At 33.4% G+C, this 15174-nt stretch overlaps 2 protein-coding genes across 2 annotated transcripts in view; one reads left to right on the forward strand and one right to left on the reverse strand.

Annotated features, from left to right (window-relative positions):
• LOC108909875 (otoferlin-like) overlaps positions 1 to 15174 on the forward strand; it is a 93009-nt gene that overhangs the window by 4245 nt on the left and 73590 nt on the right. The window contains exon 2 of the mRNA XM_018714315.2: positions 14634 to 14695. Coding sequence (XP_018569831.1) covers positions 14634 to 14695 — 62 coding nt within the window. The remainder of the gene's footprint in view (positions 1 to 14633; positions 14696 to 15174) is intronic.
• On the reverse strand, positions 5590 to 8559 carry LOC108909877 (putative ankyrin repeat protein RF_0381). Its single transcript, XM_018714317.2, has one exon. It carries the CDS (start codon positions 8456 to 8458, stop codon positions 6020 to 6022), a length of 2439 nt encoding a protein of 812 aa, XP_018569833.2. The 5' UTR covers positions 8459 to 8559; the 3' UTR covers positions 5590 to 6019.

Genomic DNA, 15174 nt, shown 5'->3' on the forward strand with positions numbered 1-15174 from the left:
ATAATGTTGCTAATGAAAAAAATTGACTCGAGAGATGAGACGACACCTTTTCTACTACCTTCCCCTGTACATTTCAACTACAAAATATTGTAGCGACGCGACTAAACCGAAATATTTTATAAATTAAGACAGTTTGTTCGTCACACATGCGCAATTGTTCCACTTCACTTAGTTTTTCTAGTATCTAGGATGAACTCGAATGAAAAAAAACAGTTTATTTCTTTTTCCAAGCAGCTTTTTTACGTTGTACTAAAGGATATTATATACAGTTTGCTATATTCATAGTCAGTTAAACAAAAGCTCTCTATTTACCTATTATGTACGGGGTGCTCCATAAGTCTTCCACCTCAATAGAACTTATTGCCTGTTACATTAATAGAACCATAAAATATAACCTCACATATTTGAGAACTAGTTCCTGCAATAATTTAAGCATGAGTGGCATTAGGTAAGAAAATTTCACACCTGTTGCACCTAGATTTTTATTAGCGTTTGAAAACTGCTCTGCGCACATCGCGAATAGTTTGCCCAATTCTGGGGAAAATGTTCAACGATTTTGCAATGGTGATCAACAAAGCTTTACATTTACACCAAATTTATTAAGAATACCACAATTCAAAACACAGATCTACCGCTGTTGTAACCTAATTAATTAATGTGTTTTCAAAAATGTTCGATATCTCTCACGGGTCCTTGTTCCTGTTTTTGTCTGAGAAGCAAGTCACGTATGAATATAAGAGAATGGAGGAAAATAACAACACGCAAACCTTCTCTCTGGGGAACCAAGGTGTACGGGAAATCTAGATAGCTCCAGGACTGCATAAAATTGTGTTCCATATATGTATAGATTACTCCGCTTGTATTCCAGACATAATGGAACTTTGAAATTACTTTTTATACGCCACACTGGGTTGCTTGAGGTTGAAGAATGGGTCTGATTTACAATTCTGTGAGGTGGGTGGAAGTGTAGGTGGTTGTGTGAAGTTGTACGTCAATTTAGCCTTTTTTATGTTTATTAGTAGAAGTCCATAACTTCAAGTGGTTGTTCCAAAGACCATTTTTGACCAAAAAGTCTTCAAAAAGGACATTGTCAAATTCTACGGTTTTGGGGAGTTCCGAAAACATAGAAAAAAATGGTTTGTTAGGAACCCAATTTTCAAGAAAAGTCCATTGATGAAAATCGCTTCTCGAAATCTTAATTCGTGTAAGAAATACAGGGCGTTTTCTGATTTTGACTGTTTTTTATGATGCTCTATAACTTTCTTGCTTGTAAAAATACTGATTTCTGTAAAGAAATTTTGTATAACTGGAATAAATTGAATCCCGACATATTTCTTCAAATGATTACGAATTAAAAAAAATTTTGATGCCATAAATGTCAAAAATTATTTTTTGTTACAATAAAATATTGTTTGCACAGGCGTATTTTACGCAAAAAAGTAAACTAACTTCTTTATAAAAATCTAATATTTTCGCAAAGAAAATATCATAATAAAATTTAAAAAACTGTATCTCGGTATAAGCAAATAATAAATCAAAACATTGACCAATTTTACGTTTATCCTTCTCTGATGTATCCTTAAATTGTGATATTGTAATGGTTTACTTAAACTTAAGCAATTGTTTCTGGAAACGAAATGATTAGAATTAACGTACCTTTTTGTGCTCTGTCTTTGGAAATTTACTTTACATAAATTATCTCCCTTTGTATCCCGTTTTTCTTTTGTTCAAGTAATCAGTTCTTTCAGTTCTTTGTATAAATTACGTTTTTTTTGAGTCATCATCATAATACTTAAATTTTATTCGACTTTCATTGGATATGTGTAATTTGCTGACGTATTCGTTATTTTTTACAACGAACTACAGTTTAGTACCGCCATATTTAGTCCAAACGCCCTAGTCAAAATTGTATTTAAAGATGGCGTTAATTCCGAAGAGACAATTTTTTGCATGGGGCTAGTTTTTTGCTAGTAGATGAGAAAAAAATTATTCTGCACGGAAATGAATCCGGGAAATGGCCGGAATACTGCAAAAAAACTTATTTCGTGAAAATTCTCTATAAAAAATGTATATATAATATTTTTGAGAAAATCGAATTGTCATTTTAAATTTTTATTCAGAAAATTTGGGATAAAGGTGAAATAATATAAAGAGACAAGAGATTTGTAGAAAATTGAGGATTTAGTACAGCTTGAATGTTTTTTTAATTAATTTACAAAATATACACTAGATTCACTGTGTTATCTATAAAGACGCTCTGAATCCGAAATCTCATCGCCACAATATTTAATTTTAGGGAATAAATAAAATTTCCTCAAAAGTAAGTTTGTACATCAATAAATTACTTAATTCTAGAAAGGCACTATTTTGGAAATGACGATAATAAATTATTCAATTTTTACAAATATACAAATTTCTGGCATTTTCAGTTCAAAAAAAATTCTGAAAAATATCTGATGATATATTCTAAATACATATAATATATATCTAATATGAAAGTAGATAATTTCCTACTAGTTTTAAGGAAGATTTTTCCCTCAATGTACCTAATGAGAGTATCCTACTGAAGTGCTTGTTTTATTTAAATACTTATAATATCTTTAAATACACTTTTTTTAAATGTACGCGTATATAAAGCGTATAAAGTCTTCTGCCTGCTGCAGCAAACGGGAGATTTTCCTAATCCCACAACTTTGAATATTTATTACAGACTTTATATCTGAGAGTTATTTTGTTTCCAAAGTTAAAGTCTCATTATAACAATTTTCGTTTGTATCAGACGAACAGGAAAATAAATAAAGTGACACATTTCAGCAAAAAAGTTTTAATATCTTTCCCATTGCCAGTGTTTCCCATATTTTTATTACCTATATTATATTAAGTTCCACATTCACATATTATTGTTACTTATAAAACTGAAGATTTTAAATAAAATAGGAACGTTGGCTTAGTCAGAAAACCAAAACCCTTATTCCCTTGCCCTCTGCCGATTATACTTTCCTATTACACTATTTCAAGGGCACGAAAATTATTCGATATTCATATTTACTTACCCCCAATGACGATAAAATCAACCCAATTCGGTCGTTAACAAATTAGTTCATCATCTTTCGTTCGTATATGTTTGCCTTTACGTAAATAAGATTGCAGTCGAACTACAGAAATTAATGAATTCGTATTTTATCGACAATTTCACCATATAAATTAAATCTAATCTGATATAAAAATAGTCCAGATAAGGGGGTTTTCATTTAAAGGTAATAACCTAAATTGATAAAATCTTATGCTCATAAAAACGAGCTAGCGGTAAAAGTTATAATTTGCGTATATTATGAAGTGAAAATAAATGTATATGACGAACCATGCGCACAAAGTTCGGTATCGGTAATATGCGTGACCTCCTTTTAGGGAATAATTTATTAATGTTATGACTAAGTAATTGGGACTACTTACAGTAACAAGCACTTGCACATGAAACTGCAATGCATAAGCAATAACTTTCACGCTTTGGTTGAGACAGGCACTGGAAGAGGAAGTTTACTTTTGATAACTCTATAAAACTGCCAACATTAAATAATTATCTTTTTTCCCCACCTCAAAACGCCTATCAATATTTTTACAATGTGTGATAATAATTTACCGACATACAGCTATGAAATTTTTGTTTTGTTTTCAACATCAAAGGTGAATCATGTGTATTGTTGTCCGTACTCTACGAATAACACATCGAAGAGAAATGTTTATTTTAAAGGTATCCTTGAAGAACTGAAACTTGGACATTTTTTTTATGGAGATTCGAGTATATCATCGTAAAAACCACGGTGCCTATGTAGATCTAAAAAACAGCAACCGAAGAGTATCAGTTATATTTTTTCACATTTTTTAATTCAGAGCTTTTTCTCACTGAAAGCAAAACATCAATCTACTATTTCAAATGAAATATTGACGTCAAAGTTTGGAGAATTAAAAATTAAATTTCCATATGAAGAGAAGTGAAGATATGTCCAAATTTGTTATTATATAAACAGCGTTGATGTAATGTATCAAATTCATTTTCTAAAATAGACATTGTTTTGAGAACAATTGAAACTTGATTGTTATCATCAATTTCTTTTCCGCTTCTATAATTTTATTAGGGACCCTAGCTACCCAGTTTGTTGAGTTTACGATCCAAGTCGTTCCAGACATTGAGTTTAATCGAGCGCGATGATATTATTAAACCCCCAGTGGAATGAATTATTTTTTTCTTCATAAATTTATCACCGACAACAAACTTTTGTAATGCATTTGTATGACCAATTGACAGTTAGATCGATTCCTTATTCACTTACCAAAGTAATACCATCCATCATACCCATTTTTACATATTAAATTTGTTTAAAAGTATCTACAATGTACTTCATGTAAGGAAATATCCTTTCAACATCTTACGTCATTCATTTATTTAACGATTTTTAAAATGCCAAAAATATTGAATCAGTGATATTTTATATATATACATATATATATATATATATATATATATTGCCAAAGCGTTAGACGACTGTCTAAGTTAACTAACAAANATATTAAATTTATGAATAATAAAAAAAGAACTTTATTTTGTTTTACAAAATCTTTTCGCAATAAATCCCGCAGCTGGCGGGATTCCGAATAGCGGCACCCATATTAACACGCCGCTACAACAACAGTTCTCAACTGACTGAGACCAATGAGTGCGTTCTGCTCCCAACACGTTGGCCTTAATTGCAGTGTTCTCAACTTTGTCGAAAACAAAAAACCACGGAGCATCAGAGTCTCAGTACTATTAGTTCATATGAATTGATAATTTATTTAAAATAATTCGGTTTTGACAGATCCTTGAAACTTTCATTTGTTTTTTATTTTAACATATCCATTAATTCCTTTGTAATTCTGAAGAAATTTGTGGTTTACTTTACCGATTTATTACAAGTTTTTATTTAACTTGCCTCGTTAGTATGGGTCAAATCTTGCAACACGTTTAGTTTGGATGACAATGCATGGTTAACTAAGTGACGTCATTCTTAATCCAATATAGCTGACCTCCAAAGATGGCGGACCAGCTATTTTTTATGCACTAACATGATATGGGTATCAAATGAAAGGTTTGCTGAGAAGAATACGAAAATAAAATGACGTCTCTAAAAGCTTCTTTTAATTTTTTTATACACGAACTTATTTTGAAACAGAATAACAACATAACAATGTTCAAACCTCAATCTTTTACAGTTGCAATTGATTTCCCACACCTACTCATACTTATATGAAATTCTTTCACGGTTGAAAAATAATTAAAAAAAAATAATTCTTAAAAAAACAATGGAAGGAATTCCTCATTCTAATGATAAATCTGGACACTACATATGCTGAATACTGCCATAACCATACTGCTTTTGTGAATAATTAGTCTTGTATTATTTTACTGTCGTCTTAATAATGAATGTATATTAAAGATTTGGGAATATACAAGAAATAAAAAAAAGTACGTAGATAGTAAATCAATTAATATTTAAAATACTTTTACCCAAAATTAAATTAGAAAATAGTAAAAAACAAATAAATACATAATCCAGCAATAATGTCAAAATTTTTCGACCTTAAATCGAAAACGAAGCTTTTTTCGAAAAAATCTCAACAGTTAAAAAGTGGTTATTTTTGCCAGAAATACATAACCAAAATGTTTTCGTATCATAATGTGATCGGTAGAGTTGGCACAATTTGTCCGCTGGTCGTTGGCTAATTCAAATCAACTCCAACTCCTTCCGATCTTCTTGATGAGAGACATGAGATGCAGTCATACTCTTTAACATTATTCTTCTGATCTTTCTGACGAGAGAGATCAGGTGAAGTCATACTCTTTGACATTATCATCTAGGTATGCAAAATATCAACATTGTACGAAATAGCTACTCTACAGTGAAGTCGTTTGAAGTGGATACCTAGTTATAACAGGTATGTATACTCCGTCGAGGAAAGCCATAATAATATCTAAAGATAGTTATTTTAGGCAACGGAAACATAATTGAGTCCATATTGGTTTCACGCTTTCTTTCTCCAAATATCTGAGTAGGTTTAAGTGTCCCCTCCTTTTAGCTAAGGTAGCGGCCGTGTTTCCGTAAAAATCCTTAACGTCAATATTCGCGCCATTCTCTGTTAAAAATTCTACGATATCGCTCCTACCTGATGAAGCAGCACAATGCAATACCGTGCGGCCAATGCTATTCTTAATATTAATATCCACGCCTGCCTCTATTATAAAAAACTTAATAACGTTTAAATGGCCCTTCTTAACTGCTAAAAATAGCATAGTTTGACCGTCCCTACGTCTAACTCTAACGTCAGCACCATTGTAGAAAAGGACTTTCACGACATCCAAGTTTCCCCAAACAGCAGCCAGATGCAGTACCGTCCAGCCACTATTACTTTTAATATTAAGCTCTGCACCAGATACCACAAGAGTTCTAATGATTTCGGGTTGACGCTTAATAACAGCCATATGTAATGCCGTGAAGCCTTCATTATCTGTAACGTTAATATTTGCACCAGCTTCCACGAGAAAGAGGACAGCGTCCAAATTACCTTCCTCGATAGCCACAAACAGTGCAGTGCGACCGTCGCAGTTTCTAATATCCACCTCTGCACCGCATTGCACAAGAAATTCAACTGTGTCCAGATGACGATAAGCCAAAACAGCTAAATGCAACACAGTATATCCATCGTTATCTTTGATATTAATATCGGCACCGCATTCCAAAAGGCACCTAACAGTATCCAGCTCACCATACTCAGCGGCTAAGAACAATGCAGTAGAGCCGTCGTTGTCTCTATAGTTAACATCGGTACCCCGTTCCGCTAAGAATTTGACGGTATCCAACTCGCCCTGCAGAGCAGCTAAAAATAGTGCCGTGCGATGGTCATAACCTTTTGTATTCACATCGGCCCCACGGTCTACAAGAAATCTAACCGTATCCAACAAACCCTCTTCGGCAGCTAAATGTAACACCGTGTAACCGTCGCTGTCTCCAATATTAACGTTACCGCCACAGTTAACAAAAAACTCGACCGTATCCAACCGACCCCATGACGCCGCTATGTGTAGTGCCGTGCGTCGTTCGTTATTTCCAACATTGACATCTGCTCCGCATTCTACAAGTAATTTAACAGCTTCCAATTGGCCTTTCAAAGCAGCTAGACATAGGGGTGTGTTACCGTCTTCATCCTTACTATTGACGTCAGCGCCCTTGTCCACCAAATATCTTATAGTAATTAGTTGCTTTCCACGCACTGCTCCGAAAATCAAAGACTCGCCATTTCCAATTCTGCAATTCACATCTCCTTGACGAACTGTTTCTTCAAGGATATTTAACTGGCCCAAGTAAGCTGCCGCATAAGGAACCATAATGTCCGCGATATTGTCTTCGACGCTACCAACAATTGTTCCCAGAATATACGAGGCGATATTGACTAGATCTTCCATGATAGCTTCATAGAGGACGGTATGACCAAGCCTGTCTTTCGCTTTAATATCTGCTCCTTGTTCTATCAAAAATTTTACTACGTCAATATGGTTTTCTTTCACGGCTTCACGAAGTGGAACGAAATCTCCCGAGTCTCTAATATCGACGTCAGCACCTTGTTCAATTAGGAACTTCACACACTCCAAACGACCATTTTTACTGGCATAGTGTAACGGTGACTTGCCGGTGCTATCTTTAATGTTGACTCCATCCCGTGCAACAAGAGACTGTATGATATTTAATGTATTACCAAAAACTTTATTTTGATTCTGCGTGCCTGCATTGGTTTCGTAAAAACTTGGTCGTTTTCTTTCTTTTCCTCCAGTAGTGTTAAAACCGATACACTTGAAGAGGAACTGGAGAATTGATACACAACCTTCTGATGCCATTTCGTGAATTAGGTTAAATTTTTGTTTCTTGCGCGGGTCTATCTCGTATATGAGGAACTGATAATCTTCGAGAACGTTAGAGGGTAAAGATTCTACAACATTATGTAGACAACTGTTGAAAAACGAGCGAATAACATTGTATTCAGGATACGTTAGTATCTCTTCGATTAGGAACTTTTGGAATAATACGTTTGGGTTCTCTAACTGTAGTTCTCTTAGTAAACTTTTGGCGACAAAGTATTCGGCGAACGTTCTGTGGGCGAAATAGTATCTGTTGTTGAATTTTTGCACAATACCTATTTTCAATGTATTTAACTCTATGTTTTCATCGCATTCTCGATAACAGGACAAAAGTTTACACTTAGCTTCTAAAATATATTTCAAAGCGAGCGCGCGGTGGTAAATGAGGCACTCATCAAACTGAGATGTAAGAGCTTGATTGGCTGCAACATTCCCACTTGGGTTCCCCTTATGGAAGAAAACTTCACGTTTTTTGTCGATGAAAATCTTGTACAACTTCGTAATATTCATTTTCGCCGGTAATGTTGGTTCTACTTGATTTGAATGTAAATATTCCTTGCAACCTACCCATCTCGTTAGTTCTTCCAAATCATTATTCTCCTGAAAAATTTCCGCCAACATCCGCACGTGTAACGGAATCGCCGCGAAATGGTTCTCTCTCTGATTATGCAATTTTAACCAAGAGGACATTTTGTTTATTAAGGCCTCCGCGTACTGCTCACACCTTGTTTTATTGGCGTCGCTTAATTTCAAATTAAACATCCAGTAATTTGCGAGAAAGTCTATTTGATTTTGTTTAGTAAACTTTTGCAGTATGAACGGTTTAACTTGTAGATTGCCTTCTAATTCCTGAGACATATGGGGCCTGGTAGTGACGAATATCTTAACGAAGTTGGATGCTTCCTGGCACTGAGTGATCAAGCTTACAATGAGTCCTGTATAATCTGGACTTATCTCATCGACCCCGTCCAACATTAACACGACCTTTCCCTTCATGGCAAACATGAACTTTTCTAAATGGTTAGTCATTTTAGATGAATCCTTATAATCCAATAGTTCCGTTACACTCATCACTTCTCTGTTATCCCTGAGTAGGTCGCTTAAAATGCCAGTGTAATCATTGAGTTCAACTCTAATGACCCACAAGTACGGATATCTATTCTTTATCGCCATAGCTAATTTAGTGAGTATGGTGCTCTTTCCCATTCCGGAACCATCAGATATAATTATCACCTTCTCATTTACTTCAAAAATCGTGTCTACGGAGAAAATTTCGTCTCTCGTCTTAGCTTTCCTCTTAAATTGCCGATCGATGTAATAACGAGAAATGTCATTACCAAGAAGTTGCACCTCTGATCCTACTTTAATTTTCTCACCTCGAACTAGCATTTCCAAAATTTTCGGGCTTATAGCTTTTTGACAGGTTTCGAGAGTTTTCTCTGAAAATAGCTCTTCCAAGCTAATATCGTGTCCTTGAAACACTACGTTTTTCTTCTTTAGGAGCCTGTTCTGTGAGTCTTTAGTAAGATCCTGGAATATTACAGGTTCTTTGATGATATAGTAGCTATCATCACTTAATCCAAACCACTGTGCCAAATGGTCATGACTCTCAGACACCACGATAAGTTTTTTGTAGTTATACTTTCGTAATATCCTTCCTAATTGACTATATATTTCGGTTCGTAAGGAATTATTTATAATTTTAGAGCAAAATACCAGAAGTGCATAGGAAGGCATCTCGAATGTATATATGATTTGTTTCTGCACGTGAGCATTGTCTTCAGGATTGACGTACAATATTTTCGACTTATTAGCGCGTAAAGCACGATAAATTTTTATTGAGTGGAGCAGATACCCATCATCGGCAATAACGTGAAACACTCTATTCGGGTAAGTAAAATCGAAGTCGTTATGTTCAAAAAGAACGTTATAGTGTTCCAATATTTCGCAGTACTTATCACTCTTTATTTCGCAAAATATGGATTTGGCACGATCTTCTGTTAGATATTCCCCATACGGTTGTTTAAACCATTCCGTTACTTTATTGGATATGTCTTGGAACGATGTTCTGCCCCATAAACTGTTGGAGTATTTCATGCGGGACAATATTTTTTCAACGACTGCTTGTAAATTATTTTCTAGGGGGTAATCGCAATAGAACTGTAAATTTTTCAAAAAATCTTCGATGTTTTCGTCGGAAATTATTCCCTCATCTATGCCTTTGTCTCGCAGATTATTTTCATAGTAGATATTAATATTCTGTTTTAAATAAGATAAAATTTCATCGTTAAATGTAAAAAACGAACAACTGCCATCTTCGTAGTGCAGCATGCTCTCAGAACTAACCTTTTGACGATTTAAAAAATTTTGTGACTTCTTGTCGACGTTTGTGTTAGTACAAATAATAACAGCTTTTATTAGAAATGTATTCTTATTCTTGATCTCCTGGTAAGAGAAAAAATATTTTGGTAAACTGAAGTCGTCGTTTTTAGAATTAACCGAAAGGAGTTGGTCAAAAGTTATCTTCCTATTCTCTTTATGCTTTGCCTGCAGAAGTACGACACTTTTATCAGACATTTCCAACACAATGTCGTCGAATTTGCCGGCCTGCTTGTTTTCAGTTGAAAGCCTCCAGTTTTTTAGTTTTAAGAGTGAATTCAATAGAAATATGGTCAGCAGATTCACCTGGAACTCTACCCCTTTACTTCCAGCAGTCCCTCCTTTCTTGTATTTGTTCGAATGACTGTTTGGTGGTTCTTGATTTTCTTCGGTAACATTATTTTTCTTGACATCGCTCTTTGGAACTGGAATATCGTCAATAGGGCTTAATCTACAACAAATATTTTCCTTTAAACTCAAAACGGCTTCCTTGGGCTGCTCAAGAAGATGTGAATAACTGCCAAAAATTTCAGAATTAGGTTTAAAAACAGTAACTGGGTCTGATTCACTGTCCGAAAGCACTACAATCATTATATTTTCCAACGCCGATAGAATGGGAATTTCCTCTAATGCAACAGGCTGATCTGCGGCCAGAATACCAGATACATATTGTTTTAAAAATGTTTTATCCTCAACATTTATATCTCTGTATTTTTTAATTGCGGACAAGCAGTTTATTAGTGGGGGTGACATAGTTTCATTTTCAAAATATGTCAAGAAAGTCGACCAACGCATGCGCCGAAATCTTGCATGCTTATCGAAATATGCTTCATGCTTATTAGTTTTTATTCCAAAAGCGGAATGAAAGAAACTATTGTTGTCCAATACAGTCAAGTCCGGTTTCCATAACTTGCCATCGTAGGTGTAATAAGATGTATCCATTTTCGATGACCAATGAAGTTCAATATCCTAGAATCATTTTTGTATATACAGTATGTCCGCGGTTAGGAATAAAAGGAGAAACTTTCTTATTTTATATTTTACGGGAAAAAGACGCACTTGATAAAAAGTTTCGTTTGAATTTAAAATCAGGTTGCCATGGTGAAATTTAACATTTCATGTACGGGGTGAGAGAATTGTTTTATTTAAAAACTCAAGTAACTTTTTTGCATGAATTGTGCAAAATATCACTTTTCGCAAATATTAAAAATAAAGGTACCCCGCACATGAATGTTAAATTTCACAATGGCAACCTCATTTTAAATTGAAGCAAAATTTTTTATCAATGTGCCTTTTTTCGTAAAATGTAATATAAAAAAGTTTTTAAAGTAAAACATTATTTAGAAAATGTCAAAACTCGTTTGCTTTGCGCTATCGCCACAAACAAAAGACTAAAAGAACAAAAAAAACACATGAACACAGTATATTTTAATAAACTGGGGACAATTATTAATTTTAGTCTTTTTTTGGAAAACGGTCATCACTAATCCGTACTATTTCATAAAGCTCTATGCCAATAGCGAATACTTATTAAAAAAGTAATAAAAAAATAACTTACCCGAACTGATACAGCATACGTTTATTGAAATATGTATGCAATTCGTACAACAATTTGTATTTTACTTGAACAATAACTTATTAACTGAAACAAACAATTACCTACTTATATAAAGATAACGCAGTACTATCTGAATCTTATCGTATTATTAATCAGCCAAAATATTTGTGAAATTGTCAAAAGGAAAATTTGAATAAAAAAATATTGATTTCCTGAAATACATTCTACAAATGATTACGTATGAAGCAGGAAACAATAGCAAAAATTAAATATACAGGGTGTCTCATAATTACTGTCCAATAATTTACCACTTGATTCTATTGCCAAAAATAAGAATATTTTTTTATATAAACATTGGTCGCCCCATCATTGAGGCCTCAAAAAAAATTTTTTTAATATTTCCGAAATGGGTTGAAGGAAAATTATGAATTTTGACACCATGAACGCTCATTAAAAGGCGAAAATTTCAAAAATTTTGATCAGGGGCGTCTCAATTGGGGGGGTCGTCGGTTAAAATTTGCCCCAATTTTTTTGCTTGTCGAAATGTTCAAATTTTGAGGCCAACATATGATAGACCTTCATTTCCTCTACAAAAAAGGTACTCTTCATTTCTTCCGATAAAATGCTCCATTTCCAAGAATAACTGATTTAAGTTCTTAGAAAAGCACACTTTGGAACCGTTATAACATATTTAAACCGATTTTCTCGAAAATGGATTATTTTTTTATATAAAAGAGCCGCTTCCCCTGCTTGCGATGCCCATAACAAACTTTTCTAAGAACTTTTCACGTTGTTTATTACAATGTATAATGACATGATGACATTTCAAAATTCATAATGGTACATGTACCCATTTTAGCTATTCAAGAAAATTTTTTAAAATTTTATTAATGTACTCTTAGATCCGTTTTTCTCGGAAATGAAGCATTTTATCGAAAGAAATAAGAGTATCTTTGTTATAAAGGAAATGAAGGTCTATCATATATTGGCATCTGAATTTGAAAATTTCGACAAGCAGAAAAATTGGGTCAACTTTTAGCCGACTACCCCCCAAATTGAGACGCCCCTGATTAAAATTTTTGAAAAATTTTATGATGATCTATTTTGACTTTTAATGAGCGTTCACGATGTCAAAATTCATAATTTTTGTTCATTTAGGAAATATTAAAAAACAATGAATTTTTTTCAGGCCCCATTTAGGGGGGCGTAGCTCCTTTAGGAAGCATTTGTCGACCCATGTTTATATGAAAAAATATTCTTATTTTTGGTAATAGAATCGAATGGTAAATTATTGGACACAAATTATCAGACACCCTGTATATTAAACAATGGTTTAGACTCTACTCAGCTAATAAGATGTATTTCTTTATTAAATTTAATCTTAATCTGAATCTAACCGATCGACTCTTGTACTTTACGAGCATTTTTAATATTACTTTATACTTTCACAATGTTTGCCTTACTGATCTCTTAGTTTTGACACTATCTAAACAACGCTGAGACTCTGAAAACTTCAACTCATGTTTTGATTACCAAAATAAAAGTTACAGAAAGGGAAATTATTAGAATTTTTTACTCGGCAAAAAAAATTATATCATTGATTGATATAATTTGTAATAGACTGTCAAAACTGTGATGTTTTCTTTCCAAAAGCTTCCCACAAAAACTTACTTCTGGGCTGCATGATGATAAGAACACAAAATTCGACGTGTCTCGTTACCGTTAATTTACTCTCTCTAAAACCCTGACAGATTACAAAATACTAAAGGCACAACAAGCAAATTAGTTTTGTCGGTACCATTTAATTAAATGTTATCAAATAGACCGGCTTGACACAAATACGTCTGGAATAAAATGGCAGCACAATTTGTCTGGAGGATAATCATTGGCGATGAAATAAAGGTATATAATTTGGTTGCTTGTTGGATTGTCGAAAACCACACTCAAAACACTATGGTCTGGTTTTACGCTGTAGTATATGAAATTGAAAAGTATTTCTTAAACATATTTGGAAAATGGAAAAATCTATTTTCTTTTTGTAATTTGAAACGTGTACTTCCGTACTTCTATATTTAATAAATTAGGTAAGATATTGCCCTGTAACTATTTATTTGTGTCATTTGTGTTTGCCTTACTAATTATGTGCTAGATATTCCGGATATTCCAATGGGTTAGAACCAATCATCGATTTTCAATAATTAATTTGAAATTGATAGGTCTGCTTAAATATCGAATGTTATATTAAACTGGATGTGCTTGCTACAAAACATGAAAGCTTTGTAGTACAGCTTTAATATGATGTATTTAACTTGGTATTTTTAATTTTAGCAACTATTAGTAAAACAACTGTTTCAGGTATTTGTTTACAGGTCAATAAGGTTATTATTTATATCAAATAATAATTATAATTAACCACAGTAATTATAAATTGTTAAAAAGTTAATGTATAAATTACTTATATAGTAACAGTAGATAATAATCAGAGTCATTTATTATTACATTAACCTTATTATTACCATTAACCAGAAGCGCAGTGGCAACAATACCAGATTAGCACCGGTGCTTATTCCCTGTCTGAACCTACCATTAAGTTCTCCTGTCTTTCTCAGTCCTATTGCGGACTCTCTTCCTGATCTGCATATCTCGCAACAAGATGAGTTTAATCAAGCTATACGTTTGTCATGAAAATTGGCAATAATTTTGGTATTCACCTGTTGGCATAGTACCTAATGTGATATTTTTTTACAGGAGTTTCCCATTTGACGAAGATCCTGGGTGACGATAGCTGTGAAATACTGGTTGTAGATCAAGTAAGTTACTTTTTATTAACGAATACAAATAAAAAAACAAAGACATAAATTACACTAACAAATGAATTGATAATTGTCGCATCGTTTATAAGTGGACATATATTAGATAACACGTATTTTCCTTGACTTGCTAAAAAAAATCATTCTAGTTTATTCTGTTTCTTAAATGTTATTAGTATTTTGATGTAATATGTAGGTCATCGCTATGTCAAACGCTTTTCCAAATATTCTTATTACTATAGGATTATATTTAGATCTGTAGTTGTTAAATCCTAATTTTTCCAAATGCAACATTACCTAATTAACATAAGCGCTTAATCTTCTAAGACTTAAGACAAACAATAACCACGGACTTAAAAACCTGCGAGAGGTAGAAAGGTGCAAAGATAAATATTATACTCCTATAAAGGCGTCGATAATAAATCAGTTAGGTGTCTGCAGTGCATTATTTAATCATGTGAAGGCCCTGGTTAAAAACA

The sequence above is a fragment of the Anoplophora glabripennis genome, unplaced genomic scaffold (assembly GCF_000390285.2).
Source record: "Anoplophora glabripennis isolate ALB-LARVAE unplaced genomic scaffold, Agla_2.0 scaffold28, whole genome shotgun sequence".
Classification (NCBI taxonomy): Eukaryota; Metazoa; Arthropoda; class Insecta; order Coleoptera; family Cerambycidae; genus Anoplophora; species Anoplophora glabripennis.